The sequence below is a fragment of the Sceloporus occidentalis genome, unplaced genomic scaffold (assembly GCF_023333645.1).
Source record: "Sceloporus occidentalis isolate IW3139 unplaced genomic scaffold, rSceOcc1.0.p SCAF_50, whole genome shotgun sequence".
NCBI classification, from domain to species: domain Eukaryota; kingdom Metazoa; phylum Chordata; class Lepidosauria; order Squamata; family Phrynosomatidae; genus Sceloporus; species Sceloporus occidentalis.
Genome location: NW_028317030.1, coordinates 6,219,582 through 6,242,096, shown reverse-complemented (window position 1 = coordinate 6,242,096; position 22,515 = coordinate 6,219,582). Strand labels below are relative to the sequence as shown.

The window sequence follows — 22,515 nt, the reverse complement described above, 5'->3', positions numbered from 1 at the left end:
CATGGTTATACGGTCGGGGCCTTAAAAATGTTAAATCGATGATGTCATATATATACTCCATGCTTATCAAACGTGTCGAGGCAAGTCAAAGTGAGGTCATCCGGTAAGAATTAAGATCCGGAGGATTGTTATGAATTTTAACCCTTTTCCAGCTGTGTAGATTCTGGGAATCCTGAAACGTTCATTTTTTTTTACCGAAACTGCATTCAGAACCCGCAATGCAAACAAAAAAAAATATGAGGTGGAAATGCATTTATCCCCCCCCAAAAAAAAGGATTTAACAAAAAAATTGGATTGGAAACGAGACACCTGACGGGAGAATCTGTCAAAGTCGCTAGAGAATTCTCCATGATGTCATTACAAGTAGAACATCATACTCCAACAAGCCATTTGCCACTAAAACCTTTAAAATCGGAAAAAAGCAAGAAATTTCATGCCAGGATATCAGATGCTGCGGAAAAAAAAAATCACTTAATTTTCTTCATTTTTAAGTTTTTTTTTGTTGTTTCAATAACTTTAGAAAATTGGAAAAATCTCTAGATAATGCAAGAAAAAGGGTTATATATTTTATAATAAGTGACTTCAACCGTTGGAGTCGAGAAGGGCATCTATTTGACCCTTTTTGGCATATTAGAAATAAACTTTTTTTTAATTATTATTCCTTGTGGATGAACTTATTTTGAAACATTTCAACCTAAAGGAACTCTTCACTGTCATATGCCCCCCCCCCTCTGGGGTTGTTTTAAGACCCCCTTTGTGAACACGCATGGAAGGAGCCCCCATGGATCAGGTAAACGCTTTATTTTTACTTCCTGTACGTACAGGTTAGGGTTACTCACAGACATACCTGGGGACATCCAGGCTGCACGGGACCCTCCATTTTGGGGATGTGAATAGGGGGTCCGCCTGATGCCACACGGAATTGAGCATGAGTGGGGCGTAACCAACGGCAACCCTGAGAATCTCCGTGGTGACCCGGAGACCCAGAGAAGCCGAGCATACCCCGGAGTCTCCGGAGAGGACTTCAATAGCGGGGGGGGGGGCTGCCAGGAACATTAAACTGTCCCTTTAAAGCTGGGCAATATTAACCTTTCATTATTTTTACTTTAAATAATGGAATTTTAACAAAAAGCTGCTTTGCGTAAGATAAAAGTTCCCGTTTCCGACGCAAGCGGAATTCAACAAAGTGGCTTTTTACCTAAAAAATGCTGCTCGCCGCGGTGAAATCCGCTGATTCGTTTCAATCTCCGCGTATCGTGAAAGCCAGTTATGCCGGCCGCGTTGCTGGAATTTGTTTTTCTTTATAAAAATAACCTAAAGTGAAATTCTTTAGTGTCAGTTTTTTTTTACATTGGATGTAATGTTGTTTTGCACGGAATGTGACCCCCCATTAAAAAAAGAACGCATAAAGTACTCTGTGGGTAACCCCGACCCCCCCCTGTAAGTACTTTAATATGTATTCTTCCAAAATAAAAATATATAAAAGCACTTTCCTTAGGTAGAAGCTGCAGCTCCCTGCTTCCTCTGTGGTCTGACCACTCTCACTGCTGATTGGCTGCTTGAAATTGGAATTAATTGAAATAATTTATTAATAATAATAATTATAAAAATACTATTACTACCACTACTAATAATAATAATGGAAAAATCGGCAGAGGTAGGGCCAGCTCTGCCACATACCGTAGCGCTGTACAATGGAGGATTATGAGATGTGGCGACAATATGACTCTATTAACCAATTTAGAATCGGGTGGTTAATACAGAATTTTACAGGCGTATAGAAAGTTGGACGGAAAACCGATACAAATTTATGACAAAAAGTTTTAAAAATTATGAAATCGCCACAATATAAAAATATAAAGTTCAGGAAGTCCTGCGCGGGGTCCGCATGGAGACGTATGCACTGATACCCTTCTATATGCAGATTAACCATTTAAAGGCCAGAGGGTGTACATTTCATCCTGCATCAGAAACATCTGCAGTAAATTCATGCATGAGAGCAGAAGACTGCCGGAGAGACGCAGCATGTGCAGCACTTCTGTGTAGACAGAACCACAGACAAGAGACCCCCAGGGACAAACATAGAGTTTACCAGCAGATCGGCCCCATTCGGCCCCCGTTTAGTTGCCCGTTTCTCCTGCTGTAAAGACTCAAACCTTAATCAGTCGTTGGTCTCGCCTTAGATTCAGGAGCCGTATGCCTATCCCATGCGTGTTTAATACCCTCACTGTATTACCCTCTACCACTTCTGCTGGGAGTCTGTTCCACTTATTGCACATATTTTGTAGTTTGTTCTCCTGAACACTACTTTGGCTTTGGCTAATAATATATTTAACGATAAAAAACAGGCTTATCTGGTATTGAAGGGGTTCATTCCTTAAAGGGGTGTCCCAGAGCAAAACATATTTTCTCATTGAGCAGAACCCCAGAGGTGTATACATTAATAACCCCCAGTGCTGTATACAGTAATATAACCCCCAGCGCTGTATACAGTAATAACACCCCCAGCGCTGTATACAGTAATATAACCCCCAGCGCTGTATACAGTAATATAACCCCCAGCGCTGTATACAGTAATATAACCCCCCAGCGCTGTATACAGTAATATAACCCCCAGCGCTGTATACAGTAATATAACCCCCCAGCGCTGTATACAGTAATGTTGACAAAAACCTGGTTTTTATCTCATTTTGTTCCAATAAACGTACTTTATCTGCAGACCTGGAGGCCGCCAGTGTTGTGATATTTTTGGTGACTTTCCCGGCTCAACCACCACACTGAGCTGATGCTTTATGGCCATGCTAATGAAGTCCATTCCTCCATAGACTTTCATTAGTCAGGCTGGGTGAATGAAACTGACTTGGGCGAACTAAGACGGGTGGATGTTATGTAAGACAGAGCTTCATGCCAGGTAAGAGAGAGCGTGGGAGCCATGGGAGCGTCATTGTGATGTAGAGGGAAAGAGAGTGTGTATAAATAAACATATATAAGCATATAGTGTTAGTGTGTATGCTAGTATATGGTGTTAGCATGAGTGTGTGTGTGTGAGTGTGAGTGTCAACAGACGGTGTGAGAGTGTCAGGGGTGACCCAAGGTTTAGTGTTGCCTTGGAGAGGGAGAAAGAAAGTGTGCACTCATGTTATAGTGAGTGTGTGCTCTAATGTATAGCATTAGCATGAGTAGCTATCGGTGATTTTGAGTGTAAGTGTGAGTTACGGAAGGAGGCACCAAAGAAATACTGCACCCACCGCTAACCCTGCCCCCCCCCATGAAGACTGAGCCGTTCTATTGTTCCCCGCAGGCAGTGTGATAAGGAGTCGGGGTGTTTGTTTAGTAGATCGGGGCTCAGATAGCAGAGCGAGAACCTCATACAAATGCAGCTGCCTGAAAACATTACATTATGGGGGGGGGCTAAAACTGGCTTAAAAAAGAAAGCTGAAGAATATTTGTAAAACATACGTTTAAACGCATACCAGTAATAGATAAAACTGGCAGGAGTTCCTTTTTCAGCTAAAAATATTTATTTCACTTCCGGAAGCAGAACTGGTTTCATTCGCTCTTCTGTTCCATTAAAAGAGGAAGCTACGCTGAGCGGCATCAGGGTGGGAGGACCTTCTAAATACGGACACTCGGCGTTGGGTCAAGTCTTCAAAAAGATGGACCATTTAGATGAAGATGTGAAAAAGAGGGGATCAGGTGCCAATATGCCGAGTAAGGGCCACAATAGGATAAGAGACCCTCAAAGCTTCACCTTCCTTCCTTGGCCAAAAGTCCTGAAGGAGAACTTCATCTTCTTGGCCCTCTCTCCGAAGAAGGACCTCTGGGGTCTTCAAGGGAAGGCAGGAACCCAAAGAGGTACCGCTGTCCCACCACCAAAAACCTAACAAATGTGTTTGGTATAGGCCTGGATAAAGATGTAGCCATTTAGGTCCAAAAGAAAATAGTGGGGTTTTTTTCTACGCGAAGGTGGTTCTTTTTATTGGGAAAACATAATAAAATATATAGTCTTTTTGGGACTTCAGAGGTTTCTTCCTCAGATGGAATGTCAGAACATTATTGAAAGATATTGAAAGATTAATCCATAATATATTCTAACAACTATTATATAATGAAATCTGCTATATGGGTTTATTGACCCATTCTTGGTGTTCGAAGCTGAAGTCCCCAGCGTTCCCAGCTGTCATCGAGCAGAAAAACAAAGCAAATTTGGTTTCCTGGTTCCTCAAATGTCACCTTCACAAGAAAGAAAACAAAATGCGAATTAGGCAACCGTAACGTCATCAAAGAGGAAACAGATTCACCAATAAGAAAACAAGATTATTCTGGAGGCTGCTTTGTAGACCGATTGTGAGGGAATCTCACGGAATGATATTGTTACAGTAAACCAGGTGGGAAAAGATAAGGGTAGGCGAAGAACATAGTCATATAGATCTGTGATGTTATGTAATGACACGCGTGTGGGTAGTATGTAATGGAGGGAGGTTATGGGTGATGAGGAGTCATGTTAGAGTTGGGCAGAGTTTAGAGACAAGCGTCTGCGCAAATCAGATCATCAAGTGTCTTCCACCAAGGGCAGAATAGCTGAAGACCCCAAATAGAAAGCTGCGGTTCCCTCGGGTCAGGGGATGCAATGAAAGAAGGATTGTTATCAAAAGAGGAAAGAACGGCCCAAAGGATTAGAGGAAAAACCAGGAAGCCGTCTGATTAGAAACCCCCGGACGCTGGAAGAGCCTCAGATGTTTGGAACTTGGAGAAAGCTGGGACTTCTTACCAGGGTTGGGAGATAACCCCGCATAATAACTACTGTGGGAATTTAACTATTTATCAATGTGAGATGAAAACCCAAGGACTTTGGGCTATGAATTGCGAGGCTACATTGGTGCCATTGGGTTGAGTTACTTTCTAGGGACCCCGGCCAGTGGCTGCCGCACTCCAGTGTGATGGCCCTATATCAGTGTCTCGTCTTGGGGCCAGTGGCAGCTTTGTCCAGATCTGACGCTCTAATATTATAAATATTCAGCTAAAGTTTGGGAGAGGTTTGTAGATTAGAATATCAGCATATACCTCCAAAGTGTCCCTCCTTGAGTCCCATACACCCTTCTTCCCTCCCCTAATGCCCCTCTTTCCTCCTCTGTGCCTCTCTTTCTTCCTCTGATGCCCCTCTTTTCTAGGAGGTCGGAATGTTTGCTGGGTATGAGGGGATCGCAGGGTTCTACAGCCCTAAAAGCCCCGATAATGTGCATAGAACCAGCAGGAACAGCTTTATAATTTAGGTATATATAATATTATATTCTTATAATCTAGTCTTTGCTGCTTTCCATGTCAGGAGAAACTGGCAGACCAAGGAAGAATTGGACACATGAATATTGTACAGCGCTACGGAATATGTTGGCGCTGTATAAAACAATAAGCAATAACAATAAAAACAGATATGCAGAAGTCAGGGCTAGAAGGAGGCTGACATTAGCGGGAAGCCCCGGCGGTCCATAGATCATTTAATAAGTGTGAATGGGGGGGGGGCGATACTGGGACTCAAAAGAAGAGTGACGGCAGAGGGAGGTCAGATCCTGGCAGGAGAACGGAGACCCTGAAAAGAGCCCACCAAGCTTTTGAAGAAACCATCAAAGGGCCTCAAAAGGCTGGAGCAGCTATTGAGACGTTCTCGTCACGCTGTTCGGGTTTCCACTGCAGAATTTCTAACGACAGCCGTCAATCATCTGGACGTCGCGCTTATTTTAACCGATCGGAAACCTGGGACGACCTGGCAAGGGTTCCAGCTTTCGGACCGCTTGCCTTTCTCAGCATCGACCAGACCTTAAAGGGGCAATCCAACCATCAGATGCACGTTAATGCATGTAATAGCGGAGTGCACCCTGCTGCGATTGCATTCTGCAGAATCCCCCCCCATACGCATCTCCTTTTTCTGCCACCCGTCAGCTTTATTGCACCCGCCAACCCCCCCCCCTCCCTGCAGGAGAAGCAAAAACATTTCCTTCCACGTCACATACCCACCTCCAGTCACCCCCAGCTCTGGCTTGGCAAGGGTTGTAGGTGCAAAACAAAACTTCAATGGGAGTGCTTTCCTGCCACTGATTGGCTGCTTCAAGCATCCAATCGGTGATGCGAAATCTTGCACCAAAGAGGACGTTTTCCACAGCAGTCCTGGAGCTGCAGCTTCTCCTAAACGAAAGAAACATTTTAGAGAGGTTAGGTTTTATTAGGGACTGATCTCCGCTGAGTTCCTTAACAAAGAGATATTAACAACCATGGCGTGGGTAACCTCAATGTTAGATAAAGAGTAGTAGATAGATGGAATAACATACGGTGCAGGCGGTAAGGGGCTAATTAAATGAAATGTTAATATCTTTGATGATTTATACTCCTATGTAACCCTTTGTGTTGTCACCGCAGTGAGTAATGCGCTGGGAGGCCGCATCTCCTCTTGCTTTTAAGCTGCATGGCTTTTGGAGTCTCAGCCGTCCCCAATGCGTCTGTTTTAACAGAGGTGTGCGGGAGTCGGATCGCTAGCACAACTACAACCCGCCACGGGCATGTTACCCTGCTCTTTGACATGGCTGAGTGTGATAGGAATGAGTACGTGAACACTGCTCGACCCTCATCCTTTCTTCTCTGTTTTATGTAGCACCGTCATATTCCGTAGCGCTGTACAATGGGTCAACAGGACATAACAAGTATACAGAAAGAAGAGGTAACGAGGGCCCTGCTCACAGGAGCTTACAATCTGTCGTTTGCATGTGCCTGCGGCTTTGAGCGCCGCGCAGGGTTGGTAGCGCATGCACAGGATTGCGAGCGCCGCGCAGGGTTGGTAGCGCATGCACAGGAGAGATCCACCTACCGACGGCTCACGGGCTTCAGAGACACAAAGTCCAAGGTGCAGAAATCTATAAGATCTGCAATCGCTGAGCAAACAATAGAGAAGCACACATTCCCTCCCAGACATTGTAAATACCTCCGCCGCTGGCATTCAGGTTATTTGCACCCCTTAACCCTTCAGATGCTGGAGAGGAATCTAAAACAAACACAGCAAGAAAACAATTTGGGTCATAGAGAAATGTCCTATCCCGTGCAACTTTAAATTTCCTCACTGTATTAGCCTCTACCACTTCAGCTGGGAGTCTCTTCCAGGTGTCTACCACCCTCTAAGTAAAGTATAAATTTCTTACATTCCATCTCAGCCTCTGACCCTCTAGTGGTTCTGGTCTCTGCTAACTTTTCTCCTCCTTTAAAATAAACTTTCCTCCTGTACTTTCTTAAATCCCTTTATTTATTTAAATGTTTCTCTCTCTTCTCTCCCATCACCTTTCTATCTGTGTTTTCTCCCATCTCCCCCTCTCTCTTCTCTCCCATCTCCTCCCTCTCTCTCCTCTCCCATCTCCCCTCTCTCTTCTCTCCCATCTCCCCCTCTCTCTTCTCTCCCATCTCCTCTCTCTCTCTCTCTCTCTCCTCTCCCATCTCCCCTCTCTCTTCTCTCCCATCTCCTCTCCCTCTTTTCTCTCCCATCTCCTCTCCCTCTCTTCTCTCCCATCTCCTCCTCTCCCTCTCTTCTCTCCTCTCCCATCTACTCTCTCTTTCTTCTCTCCCATCTCCTCTCTTCTCTCCCATCTCCTCTCTTCTCTCCCATCTCCTCTCCCTTTCTTCTCTCCCATCTCCTGCCCCTCTCTCCTCTCCCATCTCCTCTCTCTCTCTTCTATCCCATCTCCTCTCTCTGGTCTCTCTCTCTTCTCTCCTTTCCTCCTTATTTTTATAAAGTGTATTAAGCCCACTCCTGTCTCCCAGACTTTGTACAAAGATGGGGAGTGGGGGGGGACTGGAAATTCGATGAGGAATTCCAGGATTGCGGAGTCTGCGTGTTTTTACAGGGAAACCGGAGACCCGGCGGCCAGATTCTCGGGCAGTTCCAGGTATTTTAAGGGAATGGAGGAAAATGACAGAGTATGAGTCAGCTCTGTGTTTGCACTCACAGCACGGGGCAGGATAGGTGTGATGAGCGGGTAATAACGTGCATCCCGGGATCAGGGCAGCCTGGATTATTTTACAGGTCGGTGTAATGAAGATAGGTAATCGCAGCGTTTAGGTGACCAGCCCTCAGCCTGAATCCAAATCGCTGGTCTGATATCAGCGCAGGGCGGTAGACAAGTGGATCAGCATAGTTATACATAGAATCTTCATGACGGGCTTTAAAGGGTTAATATTTCAAGTGTCTCGGGGTCGGCTCATTTAGAAAGTCTCAAATCAAATGTTAGAGGTCATAAAACTAGAGGCTTAGATGTGATGTAAGGACGTTTTACTTTACTAAGAGGGTAGTGGATAAGTGGAACAGCCTCCCAGCATTAGTAGCAGAGGGTAATACAGTGAGGGATCTAAACATGCATGGGGTAGGCATACGATCCGTGCGCAGGGGCAAGCAGGAGAAGCGTTTGGCCGCACACATTTCCTGCATGTCTAGGAGTTGGGGGATGGGGGAAACGGCAAATGCTTAGGGGGGATTCTGCCGAACCCCTCCATGCATTTTAAAGGGACCTCTCATCTAAAAGACAGCTTTAAAGTGCATGTGATGTCTAGAGTGTCCCTTTAATAGCCACTAAAACTGCCCCCCCGGAGAGGTGATCGAGACCCCCATATAGTGCCCCCTCCCTGCAATTTTGCCAAAAGATCCCCAATAGGGATTTGAACGCAACTTGGAGCAATCGCAGGTGGTTGTAGGAGGAGAAGTTGAAAAAATGAGGTTTTCGGAAATGAAAAATGACAGGAAAGAGGCTAAAAATGGGCAAAAATACAGGAAGGCAGAAAAAATGGGCAAAAATAACTTTACTTTCCCGCAACCCCCCCTCCCCGGGGAAAATTTCTGCGGACACGCATGAACCCCTTTGTATGTTTTTTTCTCAGATTCCCCGGTCCCGTACAATGCGGGTAATGTATATATAGAAGTCGTGTTAAGGTTGTATAGGAGGCGTGAGGTCACGCTCACTAGAGCTTTAATATGATGTCACCGGTAAAGAACAACCAAGAAGGAAATCATTGTTAAAAAAAAATAATAATAATAAAAAAAAAATAGCCTTAATAGCCGCGGCTTACTGTGCAATTTAAAGAATGGTTAAATGGTTAACCCTTTTATTGCCGGCAGCCGCTAAAGGGGGGGGGTAGATTTCTCTCCCTGTGACATTGAAAGGGTTAATGAGTCGGTGGCGGCTGGGGGGGGGGGAATAGGCAGTGCAGGAATGGCAGGGGGTCTGTAGGGCAGTTCAGGGGATGTGAAGCACAGCTGCGTGTGTAGGAGGGAGGTGGTTCTCATCTGTTGCCCCCGGGGCAGGATTTGCCTGGAAATCTGACATATCATGAATACAGATAAATAAGGTGAGCTGGAAAAGCTAGTGGTGGGGAGTGAGGGTGGGTGGTGGTGGGGAGTGAGGGTGGGTGGTGGGGACGGGTTTAGAACATGGACATTTAGTCTTGGATAAAATATGGGCCCCAGGAGACGTCAGAGACCAGAAAACTAAAGCTAAAGGGTTATTTACTGATTTCTATAGCACCGCCATATTCTGCAGCGCTGTACAATCTGTTCTAGTACCCAACTTACTGCTATGATTAAAGGGGGGTGTCTGGCGCAGGCAAATGACCCGGTAATATGCTGGCCCAAAGCACACATGGCAGACAATGTACAATATCCAGCCCCACCATGCACATTCGCCAATGGGAAAGCCTACAAAAGGAGCTCAGAAAGGATCCGGTCAGTGTGGGACTGCTGCATGAATTTACCCTTTGAATGAGAGAGGCAAATGCCCTCCTGGCCCTCTTACTACGTAGGAAGCGAGTGGATGTTGGTGGGATCCCTTGTAACCGGCCCATTGTTCGGAGGGTCACCGGATTTGCCCCCTGGTTTTGTACCGAGGGGAGGGGGACTGCCGCCATAGGCCAGGATCCATCGCTGCCTGCAGTATGTATAACAGATTCTCCTCTGGGAGTTTATCTGCAGGGGGCAGCACTGAAAAAATGGCTGATCGTCCTGTGAAGCATGAGCTTTACTGGGGTGGAATAATGCCAGATATGTCTAGGAGGCCAGTAGTGTGTATACAGCTATTCCCTGACGCGTGTGCTCGGCCTGTCCAGCGGGGGCCATGCGGTAGTGATGTGTTCAGTGAGGGAGGGGTCACTCGTGGTATTTCTCATTTCCTCCTGATTTGGGAGTTCACTCCTTATATGGGCAAACAGAGCAGCAGGGTGAGGTCACCGGGAGCCGGCAGCACACGCTAATCACACATTACATGTCACCAGGATTCCAACACACATTGTGTGCTTTTAAAGAGACATACCCAGCCCGCAGCATACTGTACACACTGTATCGCATACACATATCACACACACACTGTATCACAACCACCCAACACACACAAAGAGATACACACCAGCCATGGAACACACAGTCACAGCCATATACTGTAACACACAGAGCTTAGACACACTGTATCAGAGTCATATAACACACATGGCTATACACACAGTATCACAAACATAACACACAGCTTAATACTGTAACACACAGCTAGACACAGGCATCACAGGCATATAACACACAGCGATATACATTGTATCACAGGCATATAACACACACAACAATCACTTATCACATACACGTATCACACGAGGTATCACATATCACATGCTGTATAATACACACTGTATCACATACACATCACACAGATTATTGCACATTGTTTAACATACACATATGTATCACACACTGTATAAAACACTGCATCACGTAGACGTATCGCGCACGCTGTATCGCGCACGCTGTATCTATCAGGTCCTGTAACATTGTGGCATTTAAAGGAACCCACTTTACTTTGTAAGGAGACCCACAAAGCCCACGCATGCACAATTCACACACATCTGGAGAGGGCTCATAACATATCTGTGGACTGGTGGTCTCTTTTCCTATTTCTCTCCTATGACTGTCTGTCTATTTCTGTCTCCTCCAGGACTGGCTGTCTCTCTCCCTCTTTCTTCTCTCTCCCCCCCCTGGAAAGTCTCTATCCCTAGTTCTCTCTTCCCCTAGGGTCTAGGCTAACTGGCTGTCTCTCTCTTTGGTTCTCTCTTCCGCTGGGCAGGCTGTCTCTCTCCCTCTCCTCCTTTGGGTTGGTTGCTTTTATTTCTCTCCTCCCACTGGGCGGTCTCTCTATCTCTCTTCCCTCCCCCTGTGTGGTTTCTGCTTGTCTGTCTGTCTGTCTCACAGCTTGCAGTCAGTCTCTGATACTCAGAGGTAAGAGACATCCCCTGTCTGTCCTGTGTGTGATCACAGACTGTCTATTTAACCCGGTCCTTGCTGTCTCTGGTTGTTTAGGGCTGTGTGTCCCGGGGTAAACTAAATGTGTCCGGGGTCAATGTTTGTTTTTGTTGGACTGGGTGCAGTGGGGTTGATACTGGTGATACTGGTGTAACTGGGCATTGTGGGTACTTTGTGTTTAGGAAAGACTTGAATGGTTGGGATCGTCGTATTTGTGCTGTTTTGGTGCCCTGGGGCTGGTTTTGCCCCCATGAGTTATGGGGTGTTTGCACTGGGGCTGGTTTTGCCCCCATGAGTTATGGGGTGTTTGCACTGGGGCTGGTTTTGCCCCCGTGAGTTATGGGGTGTTTGCACTGGGGCTGGTTTTGCCCCCGTGAGTTATGGGATGTTTGCCCCTGGGCCACCCTGCTGCTGGTGCTTTAAGAGTTATGGGCTGTTACTTAGAGGACATGGTTATTTGTATTGTGGTCTCCTGGTAGATGTTGTGTTTTGGGGGTGTCTCTTTCAGTGATAATATCTTGGGGGTCTCATACTGATCTCTCCTAAGTATTACCAGCTAACCTAAACTGTCTCTGAGTGTCGCCCATTCCTCATGGAGTGTTATGAGACCCCCAATCTCAGCCTTTGTCACTCTGGAATGTCTCGAGATTTCAGGAAGTCTTCCACCCCAGTGTTAACTCCCAGAGGTCCATGTTCTGATTTCTCCAGCGAGTGGTCACTCTCTTGCCATGGATTGCTCTCTCTCTCTCTCCCAGATAGTGCTGTCTCTCCACCCCTTGGTTTGACATCATGGAGCAGTCTCCCCCCCCTACAGGATCACTGAGTGATGTCTCTGTAAATCCAGCTGTAACACAAGCTAATGGATCCAAGATGGAGAGGGGGGAGAGGGGGTATCTCTCCTCCTCCCCCTCCTGCAATCCAGAGCCATTGCTCACTCACCTCTTCTCTTTTCACATCCTGACTTAGCAAGACCTCCCCCACATCCAGCCGGTTACCTCATTCCTGCCCTGAGGCCCACACTCCGCTGTAGTTACCTCATTCCTGACCTAGGACTCACACTCGGCTAATTACCTCATTCCTGACCCCAAGGTCAAGAGCTTTCTAACCACAGACACAGGGTCCCCTGTAATTACAGTAATGCCCCCCCCCATAACCACACCGGGCATTCTCCACTCCCATTTTTTTTTAATCAAGATCTAAGATTTATCCAGCAGCTAAAACTTTAATATAATGAGGAAGCCGCGGTTCTTGACGCTCTGGGGTGAAATGCTCTCTTATTGCCTTTCAGCTGTTAAACAAGCTGACCGTTAGAATTGTGACACCTTAGCCCCGGTACTAATGAAGCGACGTTTTGAACAATACGGCTGTACCCCCTGTAATCCAGATCGGACACAGACGGTCACCCAATAACCTAAAAGAAAAACCATGTTGGAAGGTCATGAACAAGAGAGCTGTACTCCAGGGTTCTAAGATGTTTGTCTACAAGTTACGTTGTATCCAAGTTCTTCAGAACTTCGCCACGCAGATATGACACCATGTTCTAGAGCAGTCATTTAGGAATACGTTCCGATACTCCAGGTCAACTTCTTAATTATTGGGGTCCATCGCTCTAGAACAGGCAAAATGGTGGCACCTTGACCTGGTATTTTAGGACCAAGGTCCAAGAGTGGCCTCTTGCGGTTCTTCCCTTGCACTCTGCCCATTCGTCCCCTGTTTATACCAGGCCCGGTCCACATGCATAGAGTTATTGAGATAAGAGACTTCTTCGGTTCAAATGCTGAGCTATGCTGAAAAACCCCCGGGAAGGTTTCCATAGAAACGAGTAGAGACAGGCTCAGCTTGAGACAGACGGAGGAAGGCGTTCAACCTTGAGCTGGCAGAGAGCGGTTCTGCAGGATATAGTGAGAGTAAGATTACACATAACTGCTATGCATTAACCATTGCCGTGCCTCCCGGGGACTAGCGATACATACCACGGTTTCCACTCTCGAACGGCTTGGCGTGTGTAATACGACAATGGAGGCCCCGATGGATATAAAGGGGTTAAATTATGAGAGCGTGAACCGCGCTGAGTCATGTCCATGGGGAACCTGGCGATATGGCTCAATACCAAATAAAGCGAGGTTGTGTTTTTTCCCAGAAACCCCTTCGGGCCATGTTCTTTTCTTCCGAGGAACGAGATTGATTTTGGTTTCATCTTCTCATAATCTCTCTTTGTTGTTGCTGTTTTGTTTTTTTGTAGACCTGAAGATGGACCCAGCGGCTCCAGCCACGCGGATGACCTCATCGTTCACCATCAATATTTCTACCCCGTCTTTCTACAATTCTCCCAAAAAGTTTGCGCCGGTGGTACCCCCCAAACCCAAAGTCAACCCGTTTAAGGCGTCGGAAGAACCAGAAGTCCAGAACGTGTCCGTAGCCCCCCAAGAACGTTCGTCAGGCTCTGGGGTGCGGGCGTTTCTGGGGAAAGTTGGGGCGATTCCCTCATCGGCACCATCTAGCGGTGACCAGGAAGGTAACAAACATCTGTCTGGTAACTTCTGCAGGCTGCCCCATACGCCATTCTCTGGAAACAGATGTTTCGTGGGTTTTCTTGGTGACGGGTCTGCATGGCTATAGATCAGAGAGGAACCAAATTCACAAGAACCCCTGACTGTATTTACCTTGGATGTTGCCCCAGGCCTCACCCAACTGCCCCATCCATGGTCCTCTCTGAGCATTGCCGGGTGTGATGTCATATGTCGGCACTCTGTGACCTAAAGTTAACAAGTCCCTTTTAAAGCGGGGTTTGGAGGCTGTGTCGGCACCAATTCCATGATGTAAATGGGCTGGATTGGGAGATCTCCCTTGTAACCGGCACAGTGGCACCCAAGAGGGTCATTTGTGCCAACCCCCCCCCCATGGTGTATATCGGGGGAGAAAAGCTAATTTAAAATCTACTATTTGTTTATGACCTATTGACCTATTGTCAATAAACAATGGTAATAATATAAAGAGTGGAGGATATGAGCAAAAGGGAGTAAACTCCACAGTGGTACAGAGTAGACCCCCTGACAGGTCTCTGTTATTTCACATTGATTTCCAATATCATTTTGGAAGTTGACTCTTTTACCCAGCACTGTATACAGTAATATAACCCCCAAGCGCTGTATACAGTAAGATACCCCCCCCAGCAAGGTATACAGTAAGATATTTTATTCCAATAAACCCCCTTTTATCTGCAGACCTGGAGCTGCCGTTGCTGTCAGTCATGTGATATTTTGGGTGACTTTCCCGGCTCAAACACCACACTGGGCTGATGCTTTATGGCGATGCTAATGAGGTCCGTTCCTGCATAGACTTTCATTAGTCAGAGAGTCTGGCTGGGTGAATAAGACTGAGCCATTCTATTTTTATCTGATACTAATTGTAAACAAATGGGAGCTCCTCTTTAACATATATTGAACAGAACTGTGATTCTGATGGCTGATGCTGACGTCTCCTCTGTCCTTTCCCTCTTTCCCCTTTTTTTTCTTTCTCCCCTAAAAAACATATGAAGGTCTGTCTATGAAAATTGTAGTGTTTGCTTGGCGATCGTGCAACCGGAGACCCTTAAATAACAGACAGGGGGTTTTAACTGCAGTAACCTGGTGTTTATTTTCATTATTTTCTTTGCGTATCGGACCCTATTAAAGCAGCAGGTCTTCCTTTCGTTGTCGGCGCAGCAGACGCTTCCTTAGTATCTATAAATATTTTTGTATCATGTATTTGTTTTTGGACGACTCATTTAACATGGTGTTTATTATAAGAGTTCTTCTAGCTTAATCTGCTTCTGGGATCTACCACCAAAATGTTATTATTAAAACATTTCTAAAAATATTGCTCAGTTTTCTTTTTTTAAAGCAGTTCTAGGTGTTGGCCGCATAATATAATCTTTTCAGGCAGCTGCATATCAGCCGTTTGTATGAGTTCTCGCTCTGTTGCCTGACCCCTGATCTACTAAACCCCCCAACTCCTTATCATACTGCCTGTGGGGGGCAATAGAATGGCTCAGTCTTAATCGGACACTCTGACTAATGAAGTTCTATGGATGCCATAAAGCATCAGCTCAGTGTGAAAGACACCCAAGATATCACATGACTGACAGTAAAGGAGGCCACCAGTTTATTGGGACAAAATGAGATGAAACCAGGTTTTTGCCGGTGCTGGGGGGTTACAGTTATATTACTGTATACAGCACTGGGGGTTATATTACTGTATACAGCGCTGGGGGGCTATATTACTGTATACAGCGCTGGGGGGCTATATTACTGTATACAGCGCTGGGGGGCTATATTACTGTATACAGCGCAGGGGGCTATTACTGTAAGGAAGAAATAAACTCTGTTTATGCTGATTGCCCACTTTTGTCCTGCTCGTTGATATCCTTCCATCTGTTTTGTAACAAACTTTTTTTTTTTTCTGCATCCAGAATTTATCCTACCACCTCCTCCACCCAATGATGATGCCGTCACATCTCCAACTACTTTCTTTCCACCTCCTCCACCCTCTTTTGGAGATGACAATCTGGGGTCCCCAACTAGCGCTTTCCCTCCACCTCCTCCGCTTGACTTTTCAGAGCCCTTCCCTCCTGCTATAGAGGAGTCGTTCCCGTCCCCTCCTCCTTTAGAAGAGTCACCTGTTGAAGCCATTGAAGGCGCCGACATCCAGGTATGGTAGATCAAGTAAAGTTGATGTTGACCACTTGAGTATTATTATTATTATTAATAATAATTTATAATTCCTTTTTTGCTTTTTTTGTTTTTGTCCCCCCCCCCCAGGTGAATTCTATAATAGCTCCTCCCCCACCTCCTGCCCCCTCTACATTTCCCCCCAAGCCAGTTGCCCCTATGTTTGCTCCTAAACCGGCTGCTCCTACGTTTGTTCCGAAACCAGCTGCCCCTGCATTTATACCTGAACCCCCTGCCCCTACGTTTTCTCCCAAGCCAGTTGCCCCTACATTCTCTCCCAAGCCAGTTGCCCCTACATTCTCTCCCAAGCCAGTTGCCCCTACGTTTTCCCCCAAGCCAGCTGCCCCTATGTTTGTTCCTAAACCAACTACCGCCGCTTTTACGCCTGAACCAGCTGCACCTGCGTTTGTGACGGTTCCTGCTGTCTCTTCATCGGTCCGTAACCCAGCTCCCCCGTTAGCAGTCGCTCCAAAACCAGCTGCGCCATTTGCGGTTTCCCCTAAACCTACAAAATTTGTCCCTAAGCTGTCTGACCCTCACGCTTTATCAAGTCCCCCGTCTGCACCTGCACCCCCGCCGTCGCATACTTTCTCCCCAAAACCTCTTAACCCCCCCACATTCTCTCCCAAACCCAACGCTCCCACATTTGCTCCTAAGCCACAAGACACAAACAGAGAAAATTCTCAACCTCAGCAGAGATTCTCCTCAGCCCAACCCAGCTCAAAACCGGACCTTAATGTTACGTGTGAAGCCCCGCGGCCTTTAGTCCCCTCTGGAACGCGAGCGCCTGGTTTTTCATTTGCACAACAACGTGAGAAGCCTCAGGTTCTGGAGAAGCCAAGACCCGATGCCGAGGGGCCCCAATCTCAGAACGTCAGGAGTCTTGGGTCCCATAACGAGAGTATCAGAAGCCAGGCCAACGGAGCACATGGGTTCCGATCGCAACCAGAAGGCGTTTTGGATGCGAGACCAAAGCCTGATGAAATTCAGAAGAAAGAGCCTCCACCCAAAATGCAGAGATCTCCAGAAGCCGTAAGTGATGCCCTCTACTCTATTTAGCAATCTAATAGCCTTAATATAATAGAACCGCAGTCTTGTCACCGGGTTAAAACGGAGATGAGTTTTTAAAAAACAACCCAAAATAACAAATTATTAAGTGCTATTCTCATTTTTTTTTTCTACTGGTATTCAGAATTACCCTTGGCTACATCAAGAACGCCTTCCTTAACATCTTGGGTACTGAATACATTTTAAAAGTAGGCTTGTGTCTAGAATTTGTTTAATTGAGCCTAGAACCCTTTGGTTTTCCCTTGTAGGATGGATCTGCGGGTCCCCCAGGCTTGAATATGAATGAAGTAATGGAGCTGGAGATGCTTGCTCAGCAGCTTATGCGGGAGATGGACAACCAACAGGCCACCAAGTCACAGACCATGGGTACGAGGATACGTTGTACAGCCAAGGTAGACAACAGGTATTCCACGAGCTGTTGCTGAGTGAAAGCTCCTATGATTCTCTGAAACAGTCAAAGAGAGGATCACGGGGACTGTTATTCAACACCAGCTAGGGAGATACCTGTTGGCTGCCTTTGTGCTTCTAAGCTTACCGGAGAAGGTACAGAACTGGGACATGATGATGTATCTAGATCACAGATGGCCAACACGTGCCTCTCTCGGGTTTTTTTATGGACCAACCATCAACTTGTCTAACTACCGAGCAAAAATAGTCTCGCCGTTCAATGCTGTAGACCTGCTTGTTGTCCACCTGCGATCTAGGATCTGCAGCGGACACTCTCCTTGTTTAAATGTTTCCATAGTTGCCTGCTATCTTTGATTAGGTTGGGACAGTCCTGGCATGGTTACTTGTCTCCATTCACCCTCAGAAGTTTTCCAACTAATCGGGTTTTCGAGAAAAGGGACTTTATGTCGACAGCACTTGTTGGACTTCCCACCAGTGTCCATGCCTCAGTCTGGGCAGTACATTGGCAACTATTTCTACAGAGCTATGGAATATATAGATAGAACTTTTGGAAAACATTCACCCAACTGTCACTGGGGAAAAAGTTTTTTTTGTTTTTTTTTTTAAAGATAATTTTGACAACATGGTCCATGAGGCTGAAATGGGAGTCCATTTGGCCTCAACCATAAATCTCTTCCATGTTGAGCATTTCTTTAATGGTCAAGTTCTGTCCAAACCTTACTTGCCCGTATATATAGAGCAAATATGTTTTAAAAAAAAAATGATGAAATGTCATTTGAATGCACCAATAAGATTAGAGAGGGGTTACCACTTTAAAAAAAAAAAAAAGTGTGTTTTTGGCCACTGACACTTTTTGGTACTATTTTCTATCACATGATTGCTTTACAAGTCCGTCATAATAATTTCTCCTGTTATCTGTCCGTTGCTTTTGTATGTTTCCTCTCGTGGACAAACAGCTCGTGGACAAACAGAACCAGTAACAGGCAAGTGTCGTCATTTTAGATATATCCTTTTCTCAGTGTCCCCTCTCGTATAAAAGCATTTTATGGGACTCTAGTTTAAAATGGGAGAAAATGGTTCATTAATGTTAAAATGCGGCAATAATATTAACTGTCGTTCTGATGTGCCCTCAGATCGCTGTGGCTTCTGTGGCCAAGGGCTGTCTCGCACAGAGACCATTGTGAAAGCCGGCGAACATCATTATCATGTGGCCTGCTTCACCTGCTCCAAGTGTGAGCAGCAGCTTCAGGGCCGGCAGTACTACGAGAGCGCCGGGAAGCCGCTGTGTGAGGAGTGCTACGAGGTACGTGTGTAAAATGTCAGCCTTTAATGTGGGAGAATCTTTGAGATAACTATGTGGTCCCAGCAGGGGCAGTTGGCCCAGTGGGCAGGGGGTGATTTCCCCCCCCCCCTCGGGGCAATCACTTCACAAAGGGCTTGTCCGACCTGGACCAGGCCGGTGTAAGCATGTGTGTTAGCGTGTGTGTACATATCTGCCAGTGCGTATGTTGGGGGGGGGGGGCGGCAAGGGGCCAATGGGGCCATTTGACTTTACGACCTGAAGGTGCCAGCCTTTCTTTGAGTTCCTGAATGTGATAGGGCTAAGTGACCACACCGTCTCTTTAAATGTTTTGGTGCTATGATGTCATATTGTTTTCTGGATATGTGGACCCTGAGGTCACACCGCCCCTCCGTGGACATGTTGAGGATGGCGCTCAACCCTTAAGCTGCATCCATATGAGAAAAACGGCAAGAATTGGAACTTTTGGTCCAGTGGAAAGTCTGAGTGAAAATCCCCATTTTCCGTGGTTGACTTGCCGTTGCTATTTGCGCCACTTTTGTTATGACCTTTATGTCACATGACCCATTGTGACGTCCGCTGGCAGGAATCGGCAGATTTGGCAGGTTTCACCGCTGGAAGTTCCACAGAAGGGGCCAAAATGGCGAGGATTTTGTGGCAACTCCACCTGGCTTTACCCAGCACCCCGTCTGTCTGGATGTCTCGGGAGTGAGAGCTCCGACTGCCCTTGGATGGCAGACACGAGTTGCACGACATGTTTCCACTCTCTAAATAAACTCCAGTCCCCCGTTTTAATCACTGCGCTCCGCCTGAGGGAATCAAGAAGCCATTTCTAATTACATCATTCGCGAGCGACTCCTACTTGGATGCACTTAAAAAGCAGTCTGTTCCTTTTCGCTCTGAAGCTCACAGCTTTCGAAAATGAAGTTATTCCCCCCCGACGTCTCACCGGAGCGTCTGCCATGTTTACATTTACTAGAAGACATTAGGAGACCCGGCGTCCTTCGAAATGTCTAAGGGAAGCAAGGCAACTGAATTTTGTAGCTCTGATAGAACACCCGATCTGCCTGCGTTCCATACAAAGGTTCCAGAGGGTCTGAGGGTCGATGATCTAGAACCCATCGTTCCAGAGAATATGAGAATTCCTTGTTTTTTGGGGGCGTTTTATGCATGTCTGATCTCTACACTCACTCGGTACATAGAGAAGACTGGATATTTAGTGGACCGATGTTCTTCACGTAAGATGTGGGTGAAGAAGGCAGCTCGGAGGGCTGCATCTTGGCCCAGCAACATTGGTCCACTAAAAAGTATCTCAAACTTCTTCAGTCCAAGCCACAGGCCCCGTATTATTTACACGTCTATTAGAACTTCTTTAAAAGTGATCTCCGTATCAGTTGAACCCGATGTGAATCGTTACGTTTCCTTACGGACTTGTTCGTGGCGATAACGCTTTCTCTTTCTCCCGCAGGACACGTTAGAGCGCTGCGCGGTGTGCGATAAGAAGATCACGGAGCGCTTGCTGAAGGCCATGGAGAAATGTTATCACCCCGGATGCTTCACCTGCGCCGTCTGTCGCTGCTCTCTCCAGGGAGTCCCTTTCATCGTGGATGACAACAACCAGCCGCACTGCGTGCCGGACTATCACAGGTCGGTTCCTCGGCCGTCGGCGAGGCTGGCGGCGTTGGCGCTGTTTGTTTTTCTTCTCGTTTCCTGGATTCCGGAGCCTCTCCTCTCTTTTTTTTTTTTTTTTTTTTTTTTTTGTTTCCGAGACGTTTCTTCCTCTGGGTGATGATGACTTTGTCTTGCAGGAAATATGCCCCGAAATGCTCGGTATGTGGGGAGCCCATCGCTCCGGAGCCCGGTCGAGACGAAACCGTGAGAGTATTTGCACTCGAGAGGAACTTTCACATGATGTGTTATAGATGTGAGGTGAGAAGCCCTCCTCGGTCTCTGACCCTTCTGAAGAAGGACGTTCCGTTGTCTTATTTGCTTGCCCCCCCACCCTGATCACCTAATTCAGCGGGTGTCACAATAATGTGTATTGGCTTATCCAGCCTGTGCTCGCGGTTAACAGTCCATCTGAAAGTAGCCAATCACACGAATGCTATCTGAACCAGCGTACATGCGATTGGCTGTTGCACTCCCATTGATTTAAATTGGAGCATAGTACGAGTGGTCTTCCTTTGGCGCTCTCATGCAAACGGTCTGGCGGTCGGTATATGGTGCATGCGCGGTGGCATGCAGGAGATCTCAATACATCTCATGCAAGCAAAGAAGATGGGGTGGGGAATTAGTGCAAATGGGCCAGTTGACTTAAATGTGGCGCTCGGGTATGTATATGTATTAAGGTCACCTTGATATAACCTTTAGAAAGCCTTGACCATGTTTCATGCCAATTTTATCTTCAACTTGCTTGATTTAAAGGTTTTCTTTTTTTTTTTTTAATTCTCTTTATTTTAACTCGTTCAATCATCTATGCCATTTGTGGCTCATATTTTCCCCGTATCTGCCAATTTTTTTTCCTCCTGCCCCCTTGCTCTCCTTCTCCTGCCCCCTTCCCTTCCTCCTGTGGATGATTGTTTCACACGCTGCCCCCTGGTGTCTCCCTTGCAGGACTGCAGCTGCCCTCTCTCCGTGGAAGCGAACGACTCGGGCTGTTTTCCGCTTAACAATCACGTCCTGTGTAAGCAGTGTTTCACCGTGCGCGCCCGAGCCGCTCTCTGATGAGCCCACCCTGCCGGTCCGTTACCGCCGGATACAGCTAACCAATGCTCAGGCGCTGACCACCAAAGACTTGTGGACCCTCCGGCCACTCCGTCCATTATGCTGCTTGTAACGTAGTTCAGTGTTATGATTATTAACCAGTTTACAGCTTCTGCAGAGACTCCTAGTTAACTGCTGGTTAGCCGGCCCTTAGCTGCTAACCACTAGTTAGTACATTTCTTTTTATCTGTCAGATAGCCCGTACCAGCAAGTGCCGGCGCATGTTAAGAATTATTCTTTTCTTACATTTTGGGGGGTTTTGTTTTTTTGTTTAATTTTCCTAGAATTTCTTTTTAACCTCAATCTATGCACATTCATCTCTGAAAAGGGATGGAAAAGGTTAATTAACCCCTCTGAGGCCATAAGTCACCTTTCGTCTGGTGTGAGAAGGGTTGACAGATCAGTTGTGGGGGGGGGGCTGCGCTTCACTTGAGTGGGCAGTTTTAGTCTTGGTGTGAAAACCTATTAGCGATCAGGGCTCCAGCTGATGCATTTCTGGTGGGCACAGCAGCGGGGGAGGGGGACATGCAATTTATTCTAAGGTTTTAACTTTTTATGTCGGGATGCAAAGCGGGGGGAGGGGTCGGGTTCATATAACCAATAAAGCATTTTATACAAATAACAGTGTTTTTTTGCTATTTTCTTGTATAGCAACCCCTAGTGGCCCGTGTCATATGGGCAAATGACAGAATTAAATGGCAGCAGCAGCAGTGAGTGTGAGTGTATGTGTATGGATGTTTGTTAGAGTGAGAGCGTATGCACAATGTTTGTGTGTGAGTGTATGTGTGTAAGCTTGAGCGTGAATGTGTGCCTAGGGCAATGTCACAGGTAAATACGTCTCTGGTTGAAACCACCCATTGTACAGCGCTGCGGAATATGATGGCGCTATATAAAACGAATAATAACCAAAAAACAGCAGGGGCCCACATAACAAAGCAACCGTACGGCAACTGTAGATATAA

At 46.5% G+C, this 22,515-nt stretch overlaps 1 protein-coding gene across 1 annotated transcript; it reads left to right on the top strand.

Annotated features, from left to right (window-relative positions):
• Nucleotides 1-13,555: 13,555 nt before the first annotated feature.
• On the top strand, nucleotides 13,556-21,514 carry LOC149288783 (zyxin-like). The gene is made up of 8 exons (XM_089491463.1): nucleotides 13,556-13,820; nucleotides 15,756-15,994; nucleotides 16,105-17,046; nucleotides 17,331-17,448; nucleotides 18,624-18,793; nucleotides 20,259-20,437; nucleotides 20,599-20,719; nucleotides 21,404-21,514. Exons 1-8 carry the CDS (start codon nucleotides 13,556-13,558, stop codon nucleotides 21,512-21,514), a joined length of 2,145 nt encoding a protein of 714 aa, XP_089347589.1.
• Nucleotides 21,515-22,515: the final 1,001 nt, after the last annotated feature.